Source organism: Eschrichtius robustus, chromosome X (genome assembly GCF_028021215.1).
Source record: "Eschrichtius robustus isolate mEscRob2 chromosome X, mEscRob2.pri, whole genome shotgun sequence".
In the NCBI taxonomy this organism is placed as follows: Eukaryota; Metazoa; Chordata; class Mammalia; order Artiodactyla; family Eschrichtiidae; genus Eschrichtius; species Eschrichtius robustus.
Window position 1 is genome coordinate 60,137,963 of NC_090845.1, and position 27,717 is coordinate 60,165,679.

General features: G+C 39.2%; 1 protein-coding gene across 1 annotated transcript; it reads left to right on the forward strand.

The window, feature by feature from the left end:
• Positions 1 to 26,314, forward strand: YIPF6 (Yip1 domain family member 6). Its single transcript, XM_068533135.1, has 7 exons — positions 1 to 294; positions 12,319 to 12,447; positions 13,496 to 13,574; positions 16,338 to 16,380; positions 18,593 to 18,718; positions 19,359 to 19,516; positions 21,264 to 26,314. The coding sequence occupies exons 1-7, from the start codon at positions 238 to 240 to the stop codon at positions 21,380 to 21,382; spliced, it is 711 nt and encodes a 236-aa protein (XP_068389236.1). The 5' UTR covers positions 1 to 237; the 3' UTR covers positions 21,383 to 26,314.
• Positions 26,315 to 27,717: the final 1,403 nt, after the last annotated feature.

The following is a 27,717-nucleotide window of genomic DNA, read 5'->3' on the forward strand; positions in this document are numbered from 1 at the left end:
AAAAAGGGAGGGTGTCTAGCGAGACCCGTGGCCCCGAAGAAGGGAAGCGAGGCGACGCGAACCCCTACCCAACACCCAGAGGACGAGGGAGGAGGGCCGAGGACCGGGGCCGCTAGCAGCTGCTAGGCGCTTTTCGGTGACGCAACCCCCACGCGCAGACGCGCTGACGGGCCGCGGCCTCCACGTCTCAGGTTCCGCAAAGGCCTGTGGGAGCGACCCGGCAGAAGGAGGGCCAAGATGGCGGAAGCGGCGGAGTCTCCAGGAGACCCGGGGACAGCAACGCCCAGGCCCCTGGTGAGCTTGGGTTCTGCGACAGAAGGGACCGAGGGTGAGGCAGATGCCCCTTAAGGAAGTCGGGCGACGGGCTCGTGGCGTGAAAGAGCCGGAATCCCTTCCTCACGGCAGGTCCTTCCTGTACCCGATGCCAGAACAGGTCCCAACACTGCGCCTGTTCTTTGGGCTAACCGCTTCCCCCCACCCGCGTTGTTTCCACGCCTTCTTGGGAAACTTTCATTCACTTTCCTTTTCATCCTCGTCCGCTGCATTTTGTTAAATGCTGAGCTTTAGGCGATTTAAGTATCTTTGCATCTGCTGTCCCCTCATTTTATGGAGACTTGTCACTAGCCCTTGTTGGAGTAGCAGCATTCTGGGATTAATGAGAGATTACTTCCCATGGGACGTTATAACTTGACTGTTGATTTGCTCAGTGACCCCCAGTCGTCTTGGTTTTATCCCTGCCCTCCCTGTCGCAGCTCCTTGCAGTCCTCTTCATGATGCTCTCTTGCTCCTGTCTCTGCAGAGGATAGGATTTCTACTGCAAATACTACAATTCCAAAGCCTGGACAAGTATTTAAGAACACAGGCTTTGGAGTTAAAGTTAACTTGGAGTTAAAGTTATCACCCACTCTGCCGCTTGTGTGAATTTGGGCAAGTCATTTCATGGAGAGTGTTTTTTCATCTGTAAAATGGAGATAAAAATACCTGCCTCAAAGAGTTTTTACAAAGTTGAAATGACAAATTATGTGAAGTGTCTAATACAATCAGTGCCATAACTGAGTGTAGTCAGCTCAACATTCTGTCCCCCAATCCCTCCTCCCAAACAACGTTTAGTTATATACCAAATAGTGTTTAGTTATATAGTAGTTGCTCAATAAATGGTACATCCCTTTTCTCTGTTTTAAATTGGCAACTTAACGTCGTAGAGGACTGACCTGGGAGTCGGGTGAAACTGATTCTAGTATTGGTTCTGCTTACTAGCTCTATTTGTTCATCACTTCATTCATTTGACAGATATTTATTGAGTATCCACTATGTTCCAGGCACTCTTTTAGGCACTGAAGATACAACAGTGAAAGAGAGTGAGTAGGTCCAAGTTCTCATGGAAGACTTCTGACCTTGAGGAAGTCACTCTGAACCCCAGTTTCCTCATTTGGAAAATGAGGCTAGTAAGTCACCACAGAATTAGAGTACTAAATGAACTAATATATGCATAGTGCCTGGTATGACGTAGTTACAGGTGCTTAGGTGTTTTTAGTTCCTGTCTTTCATCTAAACTGCCCCACTCCTCTTTTATGAAGCTTTCCCCCAATTAATTTTAGTGGTTCTGGTTACTCATTACTCAGTATCCAGCCCACTTCTATTCAACAATGTTTATTGAACTCCCACAGTGTGTAATACACTATGCTAGTTGCTTTAGGAAATACAAATGGCCTGTCCTTATGGTGCTTACAGTCTAATTTGTAGGGATAAGACAAATGTATAATGCTAAAATAAGACACTATATAAGAAAGTTACACATAAAATATTAACAAAATTTGAAAGAAGATGCTGTCATGTCTAGTTGGGGTGATGAAGCAAGCTACATGGTAGAAGTTATATTTGAGGGGGCCTCAGAGGATGGGTGGGATTTGAATTGCAGGTGAGCATAAGAGCTATCAATGATTGACCACCTGCTATGTGCCAGGATTGTGCTAAACATCCTCTGTATATTTTCTAAACTTCACAGCAACTATTTCAGTTAGGTGGTTTTTGAACTATGTTTTACTTGCAGGTGAGGAGATGAGACTCAGAGAGATCTGATGATTTCCCTAGGATGGCTAGGCTGAAAATTGAACTTAGGTCTGCTTCTGCAACCAAGACTGTTTCTAGTAATGCTACACAGCCTCTCATTGGTGAAGGTACAGAGGTTAGGAGGTGCTAATGCATTTGTAGAACAACAGAGAGATTACTTTGGCTGAAGCACAGGGAAGTAGTAGAAGGTAAACCTTAAAAGATAAGGCTACTAAATTAGGGAGGCAGTATGGAACAGTGGTTATGGATGTGTGCTCTGGGGTCAAGTTGTCTAGGTTTGGTTCCATGCTCTGTCATTTAACTAACTGTGGGATGTTGGGGAAATTACCAAACCCCTCCGTGCCTCAGCTCCCCTGTCTGTAAAATGGAGATAAAGTAATACAGGGTTGTTTGGTGGATTAAATGAGTTAAAACACTTGGTAGAGTGCCTGGCACATACTAATCATGTAGTGTTATTTCTTCTTATTGACTACTATGCCGGGAGGTTTAATAGGCAACAAGGAGCCACTGGAAATTTTTGAGGAGGGAAGGGTTTTAAATCATGAATTGGACAACATAACAGAGGAAGAGTTACCATGGGGAGTATCTGGAATCTAGGATACCCGTGCAACTGTTGCGGTAGTTCCAGGAAGAAGTGATGACTGTCTGGACTACAGCAGTGGCAGATGTGCAGATTTGAGTAAGGTGGAATCCTTGAGGGTTTGCAGGGCTAGGGAGCATGTGTCTTACATAGTGCTTTTCAAACTTTAACGTGCAGAGCAATCATCTGGGGTATTTTGTTAAATTGCAGATTCTGAGTTAGTAGGTCTGGGATGAGGCCTAAGATTCTGCATTTCTAATAAGCTCGCAGGTGGTGCTGCTGCTGCTCCTCCCAGTATCACATTTTGACAAATGGGAGGAAGTGATACCCTGAACAGAAATACAGAAGAGGAGAATGAGGGCCCTAAAAGTTGATTAATTCACTTTTGGAAATGTTCAGTTTGAGATATTGGCAGGCCATCCAATAGATATCCAACAGGTAGTTGGACACTGAAATCTGGACGTCAGGGCTCACGAGAGGTCAGGACTAGAAAGGTTGATTTAGGAGTCATCTGCATAGAGTTGAAAATACAGAATCTTGGGTAATGCCTGTCTATTGCCTGTCTGTTTAAGGAGCAGGAAAAAGAGCCATAATAATCGCTGTAGCCTGGGGTCTGGAAGGAAGCTGGTCCCAGGTGAAGGTGCTGGCTAGAGACCATGCCACTAAGCCCCCACCCCCACCTCTTGGACTGAGCTGTTTCCTGCTTGATCCACCCCACCCCTCCCTCCACCTTGTTGACTCCTTTCTCTCTTCAGGATTTTGGTCAATAGTATGAGCCATCTGCTCCCAGCCACTTTCTTAAGGCTGCAGTCCCTGCTTTTACTGTGTGTTTTTGGCCCTGCCTCTATCTCCTCCCCTCGTTAGCCCAAGCCAGGCAGCAAAGTGTGCACATGTGTTTATGTGCACACATGTGTATGTATGTGCACAAGGCTGCCTGCACAGAGGAAGGGGAGGGACATGGGGTCCAAGTCACCTTTCATCCCCACTGAGGGGCTAGTCAGAGAGCAGGGTCCACTAGCTGAGGTCCTGGTGGTATTGTCTCATATATGGGGCTAGAGAGCCACAGATCCTGGCTCAGTTCGCTGAGCAATGTCACTGATTCTCTGGAGAAGAGATACTGAGGAAGGGTTGGGATGGGGGATGAGTGGGAATCACATGGCACTTTAGTGACTGCAGTGACTTCTGAAACCAAGTAGCTGGAGTTAGGCCAAACTTCCCCAGTTAAGGGCACAGTCTTCCATAAGAATGTCCTCACTTCAGATACCAGCTGCAGGACCAGGACCACCCTCACTTCTGACCTACTGGCTACAAATTCAGGAGTTCCCGTGATCCCCTCAGGCTCTGTAATTCACTAGAATGACTCACAGAACTCAGGACAATGCTGTACTTAAAATTACACTTTTATTATAGCAAAAGGATACAACAGAAACCAGCAAAAGGGGGAGATGCGTAGGTTGAAGTCTGAGATGGTCCCTAACAGAAAGCGTCCTTGTCTTCTCTCTGTGGAGTCAGGACAGGACACTGTTACACTCCTGATACATCGATGTGTGACAATATGCAGAATATTGCCAACCAGGGAAGCTCACCCACATATCTAGAGTTTTTAATTGAGGTTTCATTATGTAGGTGTGGTTGACTGGATCATTGCCTCCTCCGCTTCCAAGAGGCCAGGTTTGTATCACAGGACTCAAACCCCCAATCCTCTAATCTTGTGTTTGCTCTTTTAGCAGTGGTTAGCCACCATGCTGTCATCTCATTAACATAAACTAGCGGTCTACCAGGGCTCACCTGTTAGCTAAACTATTAGGGCCCACTATGAATAACAAAAATATTACTATCATTTGGGAAATCCCAGGAGTTTAGAGGCTACCTCCCAGGAGCAAAGGACAAAGGCTAGCCAAATACTTTATTCTACAGCAGTGACAGAACCTGAATTGACTCCCTGGGAATCTTGAACCTGAGCTCTTGACATGTATCTATCCCCTTCTGTGAGCCTGCTACTAAGTGGTTTACTTGTATTAATATATTTCTTCCTCAGGACAACCCTGTGATGATAGTACGATTATCTCAATTTTACAGGTGAGGAAACTGAGGCACAGAGAGGAAAAGGAACCTGCTCATTGTCACACAGGTAGTAAGTGATGGAGCTAGGATTTGAACTCAGGCTGCCTGCCTCCAGGAGCTTGCACTCTTAACCAAGGCTCTCCAGATACCACATGTTGAGCATTGACTATGTGCTAGGTGACATGCAGGTGTTACCTAATTCTTGTAGCAGTGTTGTTTCCAAGGGAGGGCAAAGGCCCGTTTGGCTTCAAAGCCCATTCCTTCTGCACTGCCCTGTCTACCCTAGCAGTAGCAGGCAGCAAGAAAGCTCAAAACAAGCAATCCTGGAGCTTGAAAGGGCAGTGTCATAGTAGTAAAGGGAGAATAATGACTTCAAAACAGGTTGGTTTACACATTAAGTGCTGAAGAATATTCAAAGGGTGAAACTGAGGAAAGATTCTTGTATTTCTTTTGTTTTTCTTTTTTTTGCTTGCAGGTTTTCTTTCATTTATTTATTTTATATTTTTTTGGCCATGCCCCGCGGCATGTGGGATCTTAGTTCCCCCACCAGGGATCGAACCCGCACCCCCTGCATTGGAAGCATGGAGTCTTAACCACTGGACTGCCAGGGAAGTCCCCAGATTCTTGTATTTCTTGATTATGAGGTCACTATTAGCAATGTCAGTAAAGTTGTGGGAAGACTAGTGTAGACTACAAAGGATTAAGAGAGTGGGAGAGTGAAGAGCAGTTTGACCAGAGAAGAGGAGAGGAAGGAGAGTAGTTTGAGGGAATGGCAGAAACAAGGAAGTGATGTATTTTACCATTTTATTACAGAAGCTTTCAAATATGTAAATAAAATAAAGAGTAGTATAACGAATCCCATATATCTGTCAACATTCTGCTATTCTTATTTCATTTATTTCCCCACCATATTTTTTTTCTGGAGTATTATTTTAACCTTTTTATTTTGAACTAATTTTAGACATATAGAAAAGTTGCAAAAATGGTACAGAGAATTCCTGTATACCCCTCACCCAGCTTCCTCTAGTGTTAACATTGTATATAACCATAGTACAGTGATCAGAACCAGGAAGTTAATGTTGGTACAACACTATTAAACTACAGATCTTATTTAAATTTTATCAGGATTTCCACGAATGTCCTTTTTTGTTCCAGGATCTTATCCAGGATCTCACATTGCCTTTAGCTGTTATTTTTCCTTAGTTTCCTTCAGTTTGTAATCGTTCTTCCGTCTTTCCTTGTCTTTCATGATCTTTTGTGAGTGTTTTAAAATAAATCCCAGACATATCACTTTACCCATAATACTTCAGTATGTTTCCCTAATAGGTAAGGACTTTTTTTTGTTATCACACATAGCATAATAATAATCACTCCTTAATATCATCTAATCTCTGTTCACCTCCCAATTTTCTAAAAAAAAAATGTGTTTTTACAATTTGTCCAAATCAGGATCCAAACAAGGTCAACAAATTGCATTTGGTTAGTAAGTCTCTCTTTTTTTTAAAGGAACATTTCTTTTCCTTTTTTTTTTTTAAATTTATTTTATTTTTGGCTGTGTTGGGTTTTTGTTGCTGCGTGCAGGCTTTAGTTGCGGCGAGCGGGGGCTACTCTTTGTTGCAGTATGCAGGCTTCTCATTGTGGTGGCTTCTCTTGTTGCGGAGCACGGGCTCTAGGCGCATGGGCTTCAGTAGTTGTGGCATGCAGGCTCAGTAGGTGTGGCTTGTGCAGGCTCAGTAGTTGTGGTGCATGGGCTTAGTTGCTCTGCGGCATGTGGGATCTTCCCAGACCAGGGCTCCAACCCGTGTCCCTTGTGTTGGCAGGCGGATTCTTAACCACTGAGCCACCAGGAAAGTCCCAATAAGTCTCTTTTAATATATGTGTTCTCCTCTTTTTAATGTAATTTATTTGTTTAAATTCAGTCATTTCTCTTGTAGAATTCTCCACTTTCTGTATTTGGCTGATTGTATCCTTGTGGTATTTTTAGTATGTGCCTCTGTCCACATATTTCCTGTAAACTCTAAGATATAGAGGCTTGATTATATTTAGATTCATTTTGGCTTGGGGAGGGGAGGCAAAAAGAAAAAAGAACTTAGATGGTCCCTAAAATTAGGAATTTTTTGTTTATTTTTTCACTTTTTATTAAGAAAAATTTCAAACACACAAAAGTAGAATAGTAAAGTGGACCCTCAGGTACCCAACCTTCAATAATAATTACCAGTTTATGGCCAATCTTCTTTCTTCTATAGCCCTACCCACTTCCCTCTATACTATTTTGAAGCAAATCCCCAGCATCATTACATTAGTAAATATTTGATATGTATCTCTAAAAGATAAGGATTCTGTTTTTAAAGGACATAACCACAATATCATTAGTACATCTAAAAAATCAATAATTCCCTAATATCAAATATCTTGTCAGTGTTCAAATTTCCAGTTATCTCCTAAATGTTATATTTTTATAATTTAAAGTCTGGCCCACTACCTATTTTTGTAAATAAGGTTTCATTGGAACACAGCCAAACATAATTTTTTATGTATTGTCTTTGATTGCTTTCATGCTACAGTGGCAGAGTTGAGCAGTTGCAACAGAAACCATTTGGCTCTCAAAACCTAAAATATTTACTATTTGGGTTCTTCACAGAAGAAGTTTGGTGACCTCTGCTTTAGGCAATCATCTTTTAGAATAATTAAAAATAAAAAAATATTTTTTATATTTACCTTCATTTAAACCACTTCTGGATATCTTCATTTCCTTGTGTAAATCCAAATCTCCTTCTGATATCATATTCCTTTCTGAAGATCATCCTTTAACATTTCTTGTAGTGCATGTTTCAGCTTTTGCTCATCTGAAAAAAATTGTTTTGCCTTCATTTTTAATAGCTATTTTTGCTGGGTTTAGAATTCTGGGTTGACAGTTTTATTTGTTCAGCACTCTAAAGGTGTGTCCATTTTCTTCTGCCTTATGTAGTTTTGGGTGAGATGTCTGTTACCTGTTTCCTCTGATTGCAATGTCTTTTTTCTCTGGCTGCCTTTAAGGTTTTCCTCTTTATCTTTGGTTTTCAGTCGTGTGAATGTGTCTAGGTTTGTGGATTTTTGCTTTTGTCTTTAGGTATTTATCTTGATTGGGGTTTTCTGGGCTTGGATCTGTCATTTGATGTCTTCATTATTTTTGGAAAACAATTCAGTTGTTATCTTTTCAAATATTTTTTTCAGATCCATTATCTCTCTCCTCTTGTGGGATTTCAATAATATACAAATTAGACTGTTTAATATCGACCCACAGTTCTTGCATGCTCTGTTCTGTTTTGGGGTGTTCTTTTTTTGTTTTTTTCTAGTTTTATTGAGATACTATTGACATATAACATTGTACAAGTTTAAGGTGTACAATACAATGATTTGATGTGTGTAATTTTTTTCTTTTCTAACTCTTCTCTTTTTGTTTTTGTTTAGATAATTTTCACTGACCTATCACCGATTTCTTTATTTGGTTCTGTTGAGTCTGCTGTTAAGGCTGTCAAAGGCATTCTTCATCTGTTACTATATTCACTTACTTCTAGCATTACTATTTGACTCTTAGAGTTTCCATCTCTTGGCAGAAATTCACCATCATTCATGCATATATCTTTTCTACTAGAGCCTTTTTAACATATTAATCGTATTCATGGTAAATTTTTCTTCTGAAATTCTAACATCTGGGTCACCTCAGAGTCTGGTTTAATTGCTTTGTCTTGTCACAGAAGGTTGTTTTCCCGTGTGTGTGTGTGTGGGTGTGTGTGTGTGTGTGTGTGTGTGTGTGTGTGTTTATGGGGAAGGGGTGATATTTTTATTGATCACTGCCCATCATGTATAACAGTAGAGACTGCCTGGAAATGGCACATCTTTTCTGCTAAGTTGTTACTATGGGGGTTAAGTCAATATAGTAAGGAGTTGAACTGTATTTGGGTTTTGTACTTGATATGGGACCCTTCAATGGATTATCAGCTTCAAATTCCTCTCCTATTACCTTGTGCTTAGGGTGGGCACTAGGTTTTCCCAGTGTTTTGCTTAATGTTCCTCCTCCATGCTTAGTTTTCTGCATTCCCTTTGCCCCTGCATAAAATAGTGGGTTTCTCTCCAAGCTCTAGCCCCTCCCTTAGCACTAGACTGCTATTGCTTGTTACTGCATACTTGCTAGCCTTGTGGTGGGTACCTGGGAGGTGGAGATTCTTTGTTGTTTTGGTCCAGCCTCTGCCTTAGATAGGTCATGTGTCCCTGAGTCTTCCTGGGTGAGACTTTCTCAGTGATCCTGTCTCTCCCCCAGCTGAAGGGAGACTCTGATAGTCTGGCCTCAGGATGATTTCCCACCCCTCCCCCAGGAGTAGTGAGGTTTGTCTTTTCCCTTTCCCCAGCCACAGTGGGTTTTCACATGTGCTCTGGAGACAACAGAGTTTGCTGATCTTCCCCCAGCAGCTTTAAGGCTCTTTTTCTGTAGGGGAGAAGGGTCTGAGCCGGTCTCTGTGCTTTTCTCAGAAGAGGCAGCTACTCCCCTCACTCCTGGACCAATGGAAGTCTGTGGAGAAGAGCCTGCAAGTAGGTGTGAATGCCTCCTGTGTCTAATGCTTCCAGGGACGCTGTACTCTCATACCAGTCAACACTTGGTCTTTAGCAATTCATTTTAAATTTTAGCTGAATTCTTAACCATCTGTGTGATGCCCAGTGTTGTCTTCTCGTGCTTTGCTACAGATGAGCCATTGCTCATGTCCCATCTCTTCTTGGAAGTAAGTGCCTGTCTTTCCTTAGATTTCATTCATGCTGCTTGGTTGCCCTACAACCTCAGCTCTCTGATGGATTCAAGGAAAGTTACGATTTTGTAGTTAATCTAGCTTTTTCTCATTGTTCTAGTGGATGGGATGCTCATTCCAGCTTTCTGCATCCTAATTGGAAGTCAAATTACAGTGTTGTAAAGTCACTTGAAATAGTTGCTCTCTGTGTGGTTGTGTATTTAATTCAGTAGGTTCATTTGTTTCATTATTCTTTCAGTTTTGGGGACTGCTTTTAAATTTTAATTTTGTCTCATAATTCTGTGAAGTATTTATATGATTTCAAGTTGTATATACAGAACAATGTGTGTTCCAAGAAGACTAACTTCTCTACTTGTTTCCTCCACCTTATTCCCTCCTTTCCTAATTAGGAAGCCTCTTTTAAAAAAAACCTATGACATTTCTTACATTACATGTGACAGGTCACATTACATGACTTATTTCTTATATTTAAAAGATATTCAGATATGTATATATATTTGTATCCCCTCTTTTCTCAGATAAGTGGTAGCATGTATACAGACTTTCCTCAACATTATTTTTTAATTTAACACTCCATAATAGTTCTTTAGAGATATCCCCGTTCCTTCTTACAGCTGCATAGCACTCCATTATGTGGACATACCATGCTTTATTCAACTGGTTCTCTGTTGATGGGCATTTGGGCTATTCTCAGGTTTTTCACTTTTACAGGTAGTGTTGTAATGAAGAGCCTTGTGTGTATATATATATATATATATATATATATATATATGTCTTTTTGTATTTTTACCACTTTAGACTCCTAAAAGTGGTGAGCAATCCATATATAAATTTACTAGATATTGCCAGATTCATCTTCAATAGGGCCTAGTACCATTTTGCCTCCCCACCAGCAGTGTGTGAGTGCTTTTACCCCTCAGCTTCACTTGCAGAATGTGTTGTCAAACTTGGATTTTTGCCGGTCTAACAGGTGAATAATTTTCAAGTAGCTTTAATTTGCATTTCCCTTATTAAGAGTGTGATTGACAAGCTGCTTTTCATAAGTTCTTTGAACAACCTTATTCTTCCTAAAATTTTAGTATACTGTCTTGTATTTCATTTACCTGTAACTATTGCCCACTAAACATTGGGCCAAAAACCATATGAGAAGGGATTGCTTCTGTTTTCTTAGGAACTGGAAGATTCTAGAGTTTCAGTCACAGTAATCAAATTTGGCATATGAACGTAAGAGTTTAAAAGTTTGCAGTCTTGCAGTTCACTTTGGAAATGTTATTTGATCAGTGGTTGCCAGTAATCTGGTAAAAAGAGTATAAATAATGATGTGTTTTGCTATTTCCATGTTCTTCCCAGTTCCCCTTTAGATTTCACATAATGCTCCTTTTTAGCCAGCAGAGGCCACTGGAGCCCACTAAGGAGCAGAAGTGCAACAGAATTGTGGCTGTGCTAAGATGTGATCACTGAAAGGTCACTAAAAGTTCTGCAATCTTACTAGCTTATATCCTGTTAAGATTTCATGCTTGACAGCTCATGCAGCTCAATATCAATAAAACAAACAACCCAATCCAAAAATGGGCAGAAGACCTAAATAGACATTTTCCCAAAGAAGACATATAGATTGCCAACAAACACATGAAAAGATGCTCAGCATCACTGATCATTAGAGAAATGCAAATCAAAACCACAATGAGGTATCACCTCACACCGGTCAGAATGGCCATCATCAAAAAATCTAGATACAATAAATGCTGGAGAGGGTGTACAGAAAAGGGAACCCTCCTGCACTGTTGGTGGGAATGTAAATTGATACAGCCACTGTGGAGAATAGTATGGAGGTTCCTTAAAAAACTAAAAATACAACTACCATATGACCCAGCAATCCCACTACTGGGCATATACCCTGAGAAAACCATAATTCAAAAAGAGACATGCACCCCAATGTTCATTGCAGCACTATTTACAATAGCCAGGACATGGAAGGAACCTAAATGTCCATCGACAGATGAATGGATAAAGAAGATGTGGCACATATATACAATGGAATATTACTCAACCATAAAAATGAGTGAAATTGAGTTATTTGTAATGAGGTGGATGGACCTAGAGTCTGTCATACAGAGTGAAGTAAGAAAGAGAAAAACAAATACCGTATGCTAACACACATATATGGAATCTAAAAAAACGGTACTGATGAACCTAGTGGCAGGGTGGGAATAAAGATGCAGACATAGAGAACGGACTTGAGGACACGGGTGTGGAGGATGGGGAAGCTGGGACGAAGTGAAAGAGTAGCATCGACGTATATACACTACCAAATGTGAAATAGATAGCTAGTGGGAAGCTGCTGTATAGCACAGGGAGATCAGCTTGATGCTTTGTGATGACGTAGAGGGGTGGGATAGGAGGGTGGGAGAGAGGCTTAAGAGGGAGGGGATATGAGGATATATGTATACATATAGCTGATTCACTTCGTTGTACAGCAGAAACTGACACAACATTGTAAAGCAATTATACTCCAGTAAAGATATAAAAAAAAAGATTTCATGCTTGAAAGAAACCAAATATTTGAGGGCAAGAAAGTCTATGCCATTTACTTTATAATTTTTTCCATTGTTTGCCATCTCCTTCTTTAAGTTAAAAGAAATAAGCATTTGACAATTTTAGCTAACTGCATTGTTCGATGTCTGGTGAGCTAACACCTTATTTTAAAAACTGTATAAAACCCTACAAAAAGACATAGTCCTGCTTTCTGGGAAATGATGATGTCTTTGGGGGAATCCTACAGTTTATTACAGGCTTTAAATTTTTGTCCCTAACTCTTCTCAGTTTGCAGGCCTTTCAGATATATCTATCTCACAAGACATCCCTGTGGAAGGAGAAATCACCATTCCCATGAGATCTCGCATTCGGGAATTTGACAGCTCCACATTGAATGAGTCTGTTCAGAATACCATTGTAAGTTAGACGAGTTGAGAGAACTTCTGTTCAGTGTCATGGGGCTAAATAGCTAATAGCACTTTGTAATATTTTTGTTTGGTTCCCTGGTTTTCAGTGTATTTTATTTATTGAAATTTAAGGTTCTCCCCTAGAGAATAATTTGGTACAGCTTTTTGGAAAGCAGTTTGGCTGTAATTGATATTAAGGAACTTAAAATGTCCAGTCTTTTTGAGGTGATAATTCCGCTTCTCTAGGTATAAGGAAAAAATTTTTTTAATACAAAAATATTTTTAAAAATACAGAAAAATATTTATACAAAGATGTTTGTTACAGCAACATTTATAATGGGGGAAAGTTGCAAAGAAGAGTAATCTGTTAAGTAAATTATGTTACACCTATGTGGTAGAATGGTAAACAACCATTAAAAGTCATGTTTACGAAGAACTATTAATGACACGAAGAAATTTCTAGGTTGAAAAAATTAGGACAGAATTACCTCAACTATATTTTGAGAGGTTATGTTTATATGACTGCACCCTTCTTTAAATGTCTTGATTTTTAAAAATCTGGCTTCTAGGATTCATTTGCCAGAATGTATGAGAATGTTGAAAATTAATTGACTTTACATATTGTGAAGAATGTGTTAGCTTGGGAGCAGGCTGATTGCCCCTTGTGGCCTCATCATGTATGAACTGAAAGTTAGGTGCTGTGTTTTGCAGAGCAGATTTTACTAGTGCTATTATTTTCGTTTCTTTAAGTAACACATTAGGAGGGCTATATTTCTCTTTTGTGGAGTTTAAACAATCAAAACAGAACTGATGAATGTGGTAAAGAGTTAGATGTTGGCTTAAGGAGTTAATAGGAAAAGTTAATAGAAAAAGGAGTTAATAGAAAAACCCCACCTTTCTGGTTTGTTTGTATAGTGAAGGAATTAAACTGGAGTTATAGCTCTAAAATTCAATGAAGGGCTCCCAGGAGATTGAAATATAAGAAATTTTAGCAAATTAAGTGAGGGAGCTGCTTGGCAACCTTGGTCATCACAGTACAAGTTGTTTATGTCTTTCAGATGCGTGATCTAAAAGCTGTTGGGAAAAAATTCATGCATGTTTTGTACCCAAGGAAAAGCAATACTCTTTTGAGAGATTGTAAGTATATAAGGATTTTGAGGCTTTGCTGTTTCTCATCATACCTTATCATAAGTATTTTATAAGGCAAAGGCTCTGTGGTGATAAAACTGATGTCATTTTGCAGGATGAAAAAATATATAAATGAAGTTTTTGAAAAAAGTTAAAAATTTAGGATGGAATTTCAGAGATTGGAAGATTTTGCTGAATATATTATCCTCATCAATAAATATAGACTGTATATTCTCACCTGCTATAATAGACACTGGAAAGAATATTTCTGGAAGTGGCAAAGACATAGGGACTTTGTTCAACCAAAGAGCTAATGATTTCCAAGGGAAAGGCAAAATGTGTAAATGTTAAATTAGTATAATAGCTAATACCCATTAAAGGTTTAACAAATTAATAGTACTTTATTGACATTTCTATTTTCAGAATGATCATTTAGTCTGTTGACTGCTTTCTTTAGGAGTTCCAAAACAGTGTTTGCAGAAAATTATGCTGTTATTTAGATTTTATTCTTAAAATTGTTAGACCTTTTCTTTTCAAGCATTCTTGGTTTTTCTTAGTACGCTTTGTCAGAAAAAAATTGAATCTGTTGTTTGAGAATAGTAACAATGATGTTGTACATGAGTGTATGTTCTACTTTGGCAGCGTTTCAGCTGTAACATAAGGATGTCAAATATGTGGCAAATGTGCCATCACTGTGTGGCAGTTGGATGCAGCGTCAGAATCTTTTTCAACATAGTACATTGTGGGTTGAAGCTGACACATGAGTTGCTACAGCTCGTATATAGTGGAAAGAGCATGGGCAAATCAGTGTTTGAATAGCGTGTGATCTTGGATAAGACAGTTAACTTTTCTGAGGTTGAAGTTTCTTCCTCAGAAAAGCTGTCTTATCCAGTGAGATACCACTTCAGATCCATTAGGATGGCTATTGTCAAAGAAACAGAAAATAACAAGTGTTGGTGAGGATGTGGAGAAATTGGAACCCTTGTGCATTGCTGGTGGGAATGTAAAATGGTACAGCCACTGTGGAAAACAACATGGTGGTTCCTCAAAAAATTACCACATAATTTTATAGTATACAAAATTTATAGTATAGAACTACCACATGATTCAGCACGTCTCCTTCTGGGTATATACCCAAAAGAATTGAAAGCACGGACTCAGACAGGTATTTGCACACCCGTGTTCATAGCAGCAGGTGAAAACAACTCTTACGTCTATCAGTGGATGGATGGGTGAACGAAGTGTGTTATATATACCATGGTATATGCCATATATGAATGGATTATTATTCATCCTTAAAAAGGAGTGAAGTTCCTGATACATGCTACAACATGGATGAACCTTGAAGACATTATGCTAAGTAAAATAAGCCAGACACAAAAGGACATATATGATTCCACTTATGTTAGGTACCTAGAGTAGTCAGATTTATAGAGACAGAAAGTTAAATGATGGTTGTCAGGGACTGAGGGGGTATTGAGGAGTTATTGTTTAATGGGTTGGAGTTTCAGCTTGGGAGATGAAAAAGTTCTGGAGATGGATGGTTTGGTGCTTGCACAACAATTAATATACTCCGTGCCTGTACAGTTAAAAGTGACTAAAATGGTAAATTTTGTGTTTTATGTATTTCACAAGAATAAGAATAGTTTTAAAATACTGTTCTGAATCTTTTACAAATTAAAAACAACCTTCACTGCATTTAAAAACAAAGAGCATATTAATGTCAATTGTACTTGAATTCAGCTTTTCAGTTGATAAATTTTAACAATTTATTGTTTACTTAATAAACAATAGTTTATTAGAGTGTTAGGATTATGGTTTTTCTTTTTTTACATCTTTAACAAACTTTCCACAGTGGTGTCAAAATTACTTATTTAAAAGAAAAGACGTTAAGTATGTACATATGCACACTTCTTTCAAGTAAAGTTATGTACAAGTGAGGTGAAAGTTAGAAGTGGTATATGTACCTTTTTTCATATTACTTGAGGAAGATAATTGTGCTTTAAGCTGTATGTTACTGAACTGTTGGTTTATTAATCACCCAACAGCTATTGATTGAGAACCACAGTGATTAGACCTAATGTTGACAGAGCCTTTATAGTTTTCAAAAAGTTTTCGTGTTGTTTGTTAACACTTAACCCTATGAAATTACCAGTGTTGGGCTGTTTTTTCACCTATAAGAACAGCAATTCTGTGCTAGTTCAATGTAGTAATTACGAAAGGGAAACAGTACTGCAGAGTGGAAAGGACTTTGTAGTAGGAATCAGAAGATTCTGGTTTTGGTTCTAGGTTCTGGTCCCACCCCCACACTTAACTGTTTACGGAAACTTGGGCACGTCACTTCTTCCCAGCTTTGGTTTTCATATTTGTGAGGTAAACCTGATTACACTTGCCTTGTCTAATGTAGTCTCAGATAGGTAAAGTGACTTGGCTTTAGTCTTCTTTTTGACGGTGCAGGGTAGGGCACTTAAGTCTTTTGACTCCTTGCTCGTTGGTCTTTAACTATAGCCTGCTGGAATGTGGCTTAGTAGGTGGGGAGAGGGGTGATTTGTGGGATGTGAAGTGAACAAAATTTAAAGGATATATGAAGAGGGGCATTCAGAATTGGGGAGCAGAGAGGGCCAGCAGAGGGATAGCAGAGGTGGGAAGGCTTGGGCAGACAGGGAGAGCCTTGATGTCTGAATTCCAAGAGTGGGAGAGGTACATATTGGAGTAAAGACAGAAAACACTATACATGGTTGTGTCTTAACAGTCTTCTGTCTTTTCTTGTAGGGGATTTATGGGGCCCTTTGATCCTTTGTGTGACGCTTGCATTGTAAGTACTTATATTTCCTTTCTTTGTCATCTGCGATAGATTAGACTTTTTTCATGGAGTTTCAAAATTGAAGGGGATTTTGACTGAATATTTCATTTAGGACTTCTGTGACATATTGTACTCCTTATGTATTTAAATCTGAAAAGTCAGGTAGTTTTCTAGATCAATTCAAAGAATGATGGAATTTAAAGATGTGAAAATTATGCCCACCTTCATTTACCAATGACTTCTTATCCTGTTTTAGCCATTTCTGTTCAACATTTATTCACACTCATGTACCTCATTAAGCTAAGTGAATTAAGTATCTGTAGGTTTAAGCACTGTTTATTTGCAAACATAATTCTTTTAAAATTTACTAAAAGTAGAAGTGAGAATAAACTAGAGTAGAAGTGGTAGAGTTCAAAGCAAGATCATGTTTCAAAGTGTTATGTTTTCCATATGCATTGTATGTAAAGGGAAAGGACAGAAGAAGGAAAGCAAAGTTCCGCTGGAGAGGGGAATATAACCACTGGTAGAGTGGAAAAAATACTGCACTAGGATTCAGTTCTGAGTTCTCATCCTAACTTTGCTATCAGCAGAGTGACTTTCGGCCGCTAATAACCAAAATTTGTATAATGATTTTTCTCAGCTTACAGAAAACTTTTAAATACCTTCTCTTATCCTCATAACAAGAAGTGAATATTTTTCCTCTTTTGACAAACAAGCTCAGGTTCAAAGAGATTGAGGACTGAACCAAGGTCACATATTCAGTGGTAGACCTGGAATTCAACCTCAGGTTTCCTTGACTGCCCATTCTCTACCTCTGCAATTATTACACATCTCTTCCCACCTAACCTCTCTGGGTCTCCTTTTCCATATCTATAAAAGGAGATGGTTGAGGGTCCTTTCCAGGCCGAACCTTTTATGATTTTAAATTCAAGTTTCTTAACTGGCTTCTTTACCCATTTTTAAACGTAAGTCAAGCACATGGTAATTTAGGTAAAAACGTGGAGTGCTCCATCTTATGCCTTTAATAACCATATCAAGGGAAACAATCCAGTGCCTTGATGAAAGGGTTTATATTAGAAGCTCTGAGCATATACTTTTTTAGTTTTGGAAGATTAACCTTAGAGATTATGGAGTTTAATCCCACTTATTTGCAGAGAAGAAAATTGGAGTCCCAGGACATCAAGTGATCTGCTCCAGTTTCCATATCTAGTGACAGAATTAGGATCAATATCTGAGTCTCCTGCCTTTCAGGCCAGTTAATGTTCTTTCCGTCATACCATGCTGAAGCAATAGGAGTTCCAGACAACAAGTGATGAGGGCCAGCATTCTTTGCACTAGATTGTCAGGACTTGGAATGGAGTATGCAGAACCATAGAATACAAAAGCCTGTACTGGCAAATAGCATAGCAGGACAAGACTTACTGTGTAGAGGTTGTGAGTTTGATGTTACTTATTCCGTTACTGGAAAAAATGACACAGAGTACAAGTGTTCTGAGTCCAAAATTCAAAACAGTTTACATCTGTAAAATTTTTGGAGAGGATATAAGTGACTGTTCAGTTACTCAGTTTCAAAGCAAAGCCTTTTCGTGATAATCTGTATGTTTTGATTTTTAAAAATCAACAACTAAATAGGTTTATAGACTGTTTCCATTTTTAAATGCCAGAACTAGAACCTTAACCCAAGGATCACAAATTCAAATGTGTACATGCATGCATTGCGAATTGGTTACCAGAAGCCCTTGTGAAGGAATCTGCTGCTGTGTCAGCTGCACCTGAGAGTTGCCATGTAGGAATGCAGGTCCAGTGTTAGAAACTCTTATGATTTTTCAAGAAAATCCAGAAATACCTCCCAATTTTAAAATAACATCAACTTGAATTTAAGACCATTTTAAGTATTGCATGGACCAACAACCTCATGTCTATGAGCCACATTTAGCCCTTCAGTTTATACCCTCTGCTTAACCAAAAAAGGTCTTTGGTAATCCATTTAAGCATTCCCATGAGGTCAAATGGAGCACCTCTTTTAGTCCTGAGGCATTTGGAATTTGAAATAAGGGAGCCTTGCCATATACTTCAGGCATTTTCCTTTTGTACAGCCTACCTATTATAGATCTTCAGGTGAGGTTTAGGGCAGCTCCCTGATTCAAAGTTTGAGAACCCATGCCGTAACTTTGTTGCTCTAAATAAAAGATTAGGCAATTCTCATGCCATTTCCTTTTCACAGAATGCTTCAGAGAGGCTCTGTAGATAGCGAAAAAGATGGAGGGCCCCAGTTTGCAGAAGTGTTTGTCATTGTCTGGTTTGGTGCAGTTACCATCACCCTCAACTCAAAACTTCTTGGAGGAAACATGTGAGTATTATTAAAATGCATCATTTTTCCCTTGCCAGGTTGCATATCTTAGATTTTTAAGGAAGTCTGGCTAGTTATGTATTTTTCAAAAAGAAAAATCAAAATAAATGAGAGCCAAAAAGAAAGTTCTCTTAAAACCACTGAACAGAGATAACCTAGTTGAATTAAATTACCTTAAATTATCTGGGGTCCTTTGATAAGATTCAGTGCTCTCTCTCCAGCCCCTGAAAGCGTAGGCAGAATTTTTTGTGTTAGAAGATTATGTCTGTCTTTGGGAACAGATGGTCCATAGTTTTCAACAAATTCTGAAATAGGTCTGTAAACCAGAAAAGATTAAGAAACACCATTCTTAGAGGTTCAGTGGGAGAAGGAGGTCTCTAGGAATTAGAGCAGATCATCTAGATCCTAGATGGCTGACTCTTAAAGAGTTTAAGCAGAGAGGAGGAGAGTATGGGGAGAGCGAAACTAAAGCACATGTTTAATACAGAGGCCTATCCTCATAAAATCAACATTAGGGTATAGGTATTATGTATCTGAAGGAAGGTAACGATCCGTGATACATAGAAATCTGTGTAATAAACTGTATCATGATACAGATCAGCTGTATTTATGATCTTTATGGATGTATGTTGTTTTTTAGATCTTTTTTTCAGAGCCTCTGTGTGCTGGGTTACTGTATACTTCCCCTGACGGTGGCAATGCTGGTTTGCCGGCTGGTACTTTTGGCCGAGCCAGGACCAATAAACTTCATGGTCCGGCTTTTTGTGGTGATCGTGATGTTTGCCTGGTCTATAGTAGGTAAGAACGTACTTATCTCGACAGTAACAGAGCAGACCGAAACATGAGTTAGAGATGAAGACCAGATGAGGAGCAGTGTAACTTCTAAGTTACATATGAGTGATATGATTCTTGCCAGTGTCATCCATAGAACCGTCTTCTCTCAGTAGGGATAATGTTCATCTTATCTGAGTTGGCTGTCTGGACTTCCGAGATGTGGAGAGTCACGTCTTCTTTTTTTTTCCAATCCTTAAATAATGGATAGGATTGAAAAAGGAGATTACACTAGACCTAGCTTAGTCCTGGCATATAGGAGGCATAGGTGACTTGAGAAATGACTTGAGCCTTTTCCTGACAAATTAATCATAATAATAGCCAGCATTTACCAATTGCTTACTGTAGGCCAGGCACTGTCATAAGTACTTCATATATATTATCTCATTTAACCCTCACAACAACCCTAATAAATAAAAACAGTTATTATTGGTCCCATTTTTATAGATGAGGAACAGACCCAGAGAGGTTAAGCAACTTGCCCTAGGACACATAGCTAGTGAATAGAGGAATCAAGTTTCAAACCCGAGCAGATCATGTACCTGTTTAGAAATGTACTATACTACCTCCCAGTATAGGTTGTTAAGTATCATAGTACTTGTCTGCTTCAGTAGAAAATTCTGCTAAAGATTAGTGAGAGCCTGTAGCAGCGGCAATGAAGGCTATTTGCTCATTGTTTGTACTTTCCTAAAATTCTCTTAAAATTCCACCTTAAACTGGAAGTGTTCACTAGCTTCTTTTTAATGGGATAGACAGACTGCCTAATATTTTTATGTGCAATAACATCTCTTTGCTCTGGAACATGGTTAAAAGCCAAGAAGTAATCCAAAAGTAAGGTCTGAGAATGCCAGAATTGATATTCCAAGCACTGTATTAAGCTTGGGCGCTTTAACTACCCATGGAAGAGCCCCTCATTCCCTCACTTAGAGTCTGATAATTTACCATACATGTAGTTCTGAATAGCTTAGTTATCAAGTGTCCAGGCCCACAGTGGTTCAGCAAGTAGAATCTTAGATGAGAGAGAAGTTCCTGTAATTCAGCAAATATGTATTAAGCACAGACTGTGTGTCAGGCATTGTGCTAGGCATGGTCTCTATCCTCCGAGTTCACAATCTAGGCATGTAAACACTTAAGGGCAATAAAGTTTTCCAGGTGGGCAATGGAACTCTATGCAGGGTATAGTGGGGACACAGAAGAGGTAAGTGGGCAGTTCTACCTGGGGTGGCAGGATACCAGATGGTTGTTCAGGAAAGATTTCCTTGAAGGGTGATTATCAATGAGTAAAAAGATGAGTAGGTGTTTCCTGTACGGACAAGAGGATTGGCATCTAAAAGAGCTGATAACTTATTAAGAACAATTACTCAAAAAACACAGCAGTGTGAGGCCATTTGCCATAGGAGTTTTGTAAGCCTATTTAGCACAGTTCAGTAACTTCTCAGAAAAGGGTAAGAAACCCCTTTTAGAAAGGTTTCCATCTTAAATGGTTGAAACCTTTCAAAGCTTTCATACTTGAAACAGGTAGCCCTCAGCTGTCTGGAAAACTCTGCTGCCAAATGCCTTTTTCTCTGAGGATCACAAATGTAACTGAACTTATAGTATATAATTCTGTGTCCCAGACTATGCCAGGCCCCTTCAAGTTTAGTAAATGTTAGTAGTTGTGACAGTCTTATGGTATTAAATATTCCTTTTTATTGTCTTGTTTTGCTTTGTTTAGCCTCTACAGCTTTCCTTGCTGATAGCCAGCCTCCAAACCGCAAAGCCCTTGCTGTTTATCCTGTTTTCTTGTTTTACTTTGTCATCAGTTGGATGATTCTCACCTTCACTCCTCAGTAAATCAGGAAATGGAAATTAAAAACCAAGGAATTCAAAGCTCATTTCAAAGATGCAATTCACCGTGGAGTTTTGCCTCTGGCCCTCTTGTCTAATTTTGGAGGTATTTGGTAACTGGGTATATGAGGAGATTAAAAGGGAACCATAAAGCACCGTCACCATTTATGTAAGGAACTGATGTTTGAAAGGCCGTCCTTTCCTTCTTAATGTTATTTCTTTAAAATATGTGTGCATAGTACACACAGTATAATGCCTCCTTAAGGCATGATGGGGTCACTGTGGTCCATTTGGGTGACAACCAATGACTCGGGAAGCACATGGATACATCCTGCAAGTTGAATAGAGTTGGTAACTATATTTTCAGTTTTGAGAATACCAGTTCAGGTGCAGCTCTTAAACATATTGCCTTATGACTATTAGAATATGCCTCTCTTTTCATAAATAATAAGGGATAGTCTATTTTACTTCTCTTAAGCTTAAAAAGACAATGACAGAGGTTGGGAAAGGGGTTCATAGATGTGGGAGGAGAAAACATCTACTAAGCAAGATTCAGATTTTGATTAGAGAAAATTCCGCACTTGTTGCTTAAAAAAAAGCAAAGGACATCTAAAACATAGGCTTTTTTAGTCTTTCTGTATAGTCACCTTTCTGCCATGCTTAATAGCAGCTCAGTGACACTCTTTAATTTTTTTTTAACATCTTTATTGGCGTATAATTGCTTTACAATGGTGTGTTAGTTTCTGCTTTATAACAGAGTGAATCAGTTATACATATACATATGTTCCCATATCTCTTCCCTCTTGCGTCTCCCTCCCTCCCACCCCCCCATCCCAACCCTCTAGGTGGTCACAAAGCACCGAGCTGATCTCCCTGTGCTATGCGGCTGCTTCCCACTAGCTATCTGTTTTACGTTTGGTGGTGTATATATGTCCATGCCACTCTCTCACTTTGTCACAGCTTACCCTTCCCCCTCCCCATATCCTCAAGTCCATTCTCTAGTAGGTCTGCGTCTTTATTCCCATCTTACCCCTAGGTTCTTCATGGCCTTTTTTTTTTTTTCTTAGATTCCATATATATGTGTTAGCATACGGTATTTGTTTTTCTCTTTCTGACTTACTTCACGCTGTATGACAGACTCTAGGTAGGTCCATCCACCTCACTACAAATAACTCAATTTCGTTTCATTTTTATGGCTGGACACTCTTAATTTTTAATCTTACTCCCCAGTTCTGCATATGCAAGCTAAGGTGTTAGCAGTCAACTTGTAAGTTTCCTTTGACTGAAGCTCTCAGTGGACCAATGCTTGAACTTACCCAAGTAGAAGACCTCAGAAATTTAGATTGGTAGGTCCCTAATGCATATTATCATGTGGGCACCTTCTCTTAAGGGTAGAATGAGGCAGTTTGGATACAGCATAGCTGTAAGGAATTTCTTGCTGTTCTGTGTAGTCTGGCCTCTAACTAAAAAGTAAAGTTAAATCAAAGGCTGCATTTAACCATGTAAACATGGAGGGATTTAGTGTTCTAATGGCTGATTTCACAGAACAACTAGATGCGTAAGAGCATGAGGTAGGATGAGTTGAGTTTACAGCTGCTGCCTTTTCATAGTGGGCTTAGCAGTTTTTTCATTAGGTGTGTTTTTCGGGTTGGGGATAGCAATTTATTTTCTTGGTTTTAGACTTTATTTGTAAAGCCAATTAGCTCTCCTTTAGAGAAGTACTTTTTTGCACATGTGCACCTACTTGTATTCTCAGCTATTTATGCACACAAGTGTGAAGGCTTTTCAGGGAGAAGAGTGTCTGGGACAGGCTGATTCTGAGCTAATCAGGGTTCTTTTAAGGTAATATGAGCTGCTGCCTTCTATAAATTGCACAGTGAAAAACTCTTTAGTAGACAAAGATTAGGAGTCAGGCAGAAAACATTCATTGTAAATATACAGTTACTTATAAAGATAGGAATTTCTTATTCCACATTTTTTCTTTATCATGGAATTTAAATATTTATTCACTGGTATTTAAAGATGACCTACACATAGATATGTAATTTTTAAAATATACTTTCTCCATCCCCAGATTAACCAAATGAACAATACTAGGACAAATGAGTACTTGGAATGATATTCAGTTACAGAGCATTACAAAATTGGTCCCCTCTGTCCCAGCGTTGTCTAGATATTTTGGTTATGTATTTGTATTTGTTTCAATTTCCCTTTTAAATTTCAAAATAAACCCTGTTAGGACAAAGCCAATGTTTCAGTCTTGAATTGATAAAGAAAATATTTTGAAACTGGTTCTGATTTTGAAATTGGTCCTAAATTATCATCCATTTCCATTGTCTGAAGTTTTCTAACTTCCCACGAAAAACATCTCTCTTCCAAAGTTGTTTTGTAATCTATCCCAATGATTATAATGTAAAATTAAAGAAATAATCATGCTTCTCAAAAGGGAATTAAATCTTCACTGAATTTTACTCAGGCTAAATATTTGGTCAGAAATTCCTAAGGCCACAACTTTGGTGGGGTTTGTGTGTGTGTGAGGGGGGTGTTATACATATTGGGTGTTAAGGCAACTTGTTCTGTGTTTTAATCTGTTGCTTTTGGGTGACTTAGGGAATGGTTTTATTTGATGTAAATGAAGGCGGGTGAAATGGAGATTTAATTATCTTTCTGAAAATGAGTGGTCAATTTGAGGGTATAAATAAATATTTTCTTAATATATGCAAAAAAGTGCATTGCTTTCTGTCACAGAAGACCTGAGTATCTGGAAGTTGTAACCCTCAACGCAGCTTTCCCTGATTTGCTGCAGAGGCACGTGGCTAATTATAGAAAGGAAGACTAGAAGGGAAGGGGACTCCAACAAAGGAAACCCTGTTCCGGGAATTGGAAGGTTTCACACTTCAGATGAAATTCAAGCATGTGAGCATCATTGCCTAATGTGCATTACTGCCATCGTGGCTTATCACTTGCTGCTCCTGCTTCTGAGATTGAGACTCCGTTGTCATATTCTTTAGCAATAGGAAAGGTGAAGACTGGATTTAATTGCTGTTCAGATTATAAATACTCAATTGATGTGAACATCTTTTTGCAGTGTAGTCTTAAAAGTCAATCATTAATCGTCAAGTCTTTTGCCTCCTAAGTGGTTTATTACATGAGTTGAGTTGTATCTTTTCATTGTGGTGGGGATTTTCTTTTGGGCAAGGTGAGGGGGTCACAGGGCATGGGGCTAGTAAGCATTTTACTGTTTACTGTATTTGTCTTTTTATAAAGTGTCCCCCAAAATGTGATTAGAAGGCTAACAAGCCTATATTTGAAGGTTTAATTGTGTACGTTATATAATCTAAGTACTTACTGTATTTGAACTTCCTGTTTATTCCTGGAGATGAAAATGAAAATCTCCCATCATTTCCAATTCTTGGATAACATCAAGTCATTGGAATTTATCTAAAGCCTATCATGATATGATCAGACATCCATTGCATGCAGTTGTTTTATTCCAGAGTAAAATACTGAAATTATGCTTCTTAATTAAACTGTTCATTTCTGAGACAATTTGGATAGAAAAAAATGTGTGAATGTTAATGCATATATGTAAATTAGAAATACTTTTTTAGATTCTGTGGGCTTTTATGAAAAATAAAGAATTTCTAGGGATTTACTTAGGTCATAAGATGGCTAAATAGTAATGTGACAATAATATTACTACAAATAATAGCTAACATTTATTGGGCACTTACTGTGTGCCAGACACTATTCTATTTTTTTAAGAATTTTTTGTAACAGCTTTATTGGGATACACTTTACCATAAAATTCACCCTTTTAAAGTAATATATAATTCAGTGATTTTTCAGTATATTCATGTAATTGTGCAACTATCACCACTGTCTCATTTTAGAACATTCCCATCACTCCACAGAGAAACCCCATATCCATTAGCAGTCACCCCCTTTTTCCCTTTTCCTCAGCCCCTGGCAACCGTCAGTCTGCTTTCTGTCTCTATGGATTTGGCCAGGCACTAACTATTCTTAAGTGCTTTTCATGCATCTCCTCCAATCTTCAACATAAAGTGGTACAATCCTCATTTCACTGGTAGAAAATTGAGGCACAGAAAGGTTAAGTAAATTGCCCAGGGTCACACAGTGAATTGATTTAAAATAGGAAAACACGTTAACTGAGATCATAGTAGGACACAGTTTTGAATTGCATTGTTATACGCATGAAATGAATACACCTCCTCCCCAGGGCATGTTCCCTGTTACTAGCCATTACAACGTACAGCTCACTGGAGGTCAATAACTCGTTTTTTTCTGAGTACGAGAATACTATATTAGTAGCATCTGAGAAAGACACAAGAGTGGTTGTACATTGGGAAGAGTTAGGTTTGCTGCCCTCACTCCTCCTTGAGCCCCTTTTCTTTCCCCTCCTCCCACCACCAGACACATACACCCCTCCCCTTTTTCTCAAAGTCTTAAGAATCAAGCAGCTTCTGCCTCTTTCTTTAAGATTCTCCCAGAGGGATGGTTAACACATCAAAATTTAACGTGTCTGTTCAGGTGTTTATAGTCAAGGGATGCCTCTGGTCACATGTAGTACCAGCTATATTCCTAAGACCTCAGAGAGCAGTAGTGTGACAATAGAATGCCTTTCTATTTGGGTTAAACTAGGTGGGGTGAAGAAATAACACAGTAAATAAAGGCTTTGCCTTAATGAAGTCAGTGTTCCAGCCTGGTAGGAAGTGGCTACACGCTGCTCTTGTTCACTCTGTTCTCTTTTAGAGCCTTTGTATTCTGCACCATCTCTGCTGGTAATTTCTTGGTCCTCTTCGATGCTCTGTTTTAATCCTGATCTTTCCTGTAAATAAAGAACCTGTGAAAAGAATAAATCTGTAAAATGATTTGTGAATATTAAATGTGCAAATAAAAAACGCTGGAAAAGGAGAATTTGCATGTGCCTGTTCTTGTGCTGAAAGGCATGGGATATTTCCTGCATACTGTTTTCAGATATATTGTCATCAGAAAATATTGAATGCTGTGTAGCATTGCACAGGTAGCAAGTTAGGAAGTCACATTTACTGAGCAAATAACATTTACCAGATGCTATAATAGCCGTTTTATAAACAGTACTGTTCCCAGTGAATTTAAGGTTCTTGCCTTGTCGCGAAAGAATTCGGAGACAAGCAGGGAGTTGTTAAGAAAGTAAAGTGAGGATTTATTTAAGCAAGAATACGCTCTCACAGGGAGAGACAGACAGACAGGTGAGAAGCTGCTGCCCTGGGTTTCTCTGGCAAGCCGGTTATGAGGGGCATACAAATGAAGGGGCAGAATATTCACGGGGGAAGGAGGGGTTTGGGGGTCGTATTCCCTGATTTTCATCCCAGCTCCATCTTCCTGAGGGGAGGAGGGATTTCTGTTCTTATTTGGCTTAGATCAGAAGTATCATGGTGTCAGTGCATGATGGGTACTTCTCATCTGTAAGGCTAATTTTATTGTAATGAGAGCGTAATGAGCAACAGGTCACATTCAGACATAGGAGATTCCTGTCTTTCCCCACCTTTCTTTGTCTGCTTCCAGGACACTTATCATCCCAAACGTGTGGTTTCCTGTCAGTCTGGAGGTTCCTGCTTTTTTTTTTTTTTAACATCTTTATTGGAGTATAATTGCTCCACATTGGTGTGTTAGTTTCTGCTGTACAACAAAGTGAATCAGCTATACATATACATATATCCCCATACCTCCTCCCTCTTGCATCTCCCTCCCACCCTCCCTATCCCACCCCTCTAGGTGGTCACAGAGCACCGAGCTGATCTCCCTCTGCTATGCGGCTGCTTCCCACTAGCTATCTATTTTACGTTTGGTAGTATTTATAAGTCCATGCCACTCTCTCACTTCGTCCCAGCTTACCCTTCCCTCTCCCCGTGTCCTCAGGTCCATTCTCTACGTCTGCGTCTTTATTCCTGTCCTGCCCCTAGATTCTTCAGAACTAATTTTTTGATTCCATATATATGTGTTAACATACGGGATTTGTTTTTCTCTTTCTGACGTACCTCACTCTGTATGACAGACTCCAGGTCCATCCACCTCACTACAAATAACTCCATTTCGTTTCTTTTTATGGCTGAGTAATATTCCATTGTATATATGTGCCACATCTTCTTTATCCACTCATCTGTCGATGGACACTTAGGTTGCTTCCATGTCCTGGCTATTGTAAATAGAGCTGCAATGAACATTGTGGTACATGACTCTTTTTGAATTATGGTTTTCTCAGGGTATATGCCCAGTAGTGGGATTGCTGGGTCGTATGGTAGTTCTATTTTTAGTTTTTTAGGGAACCTCCATACTGT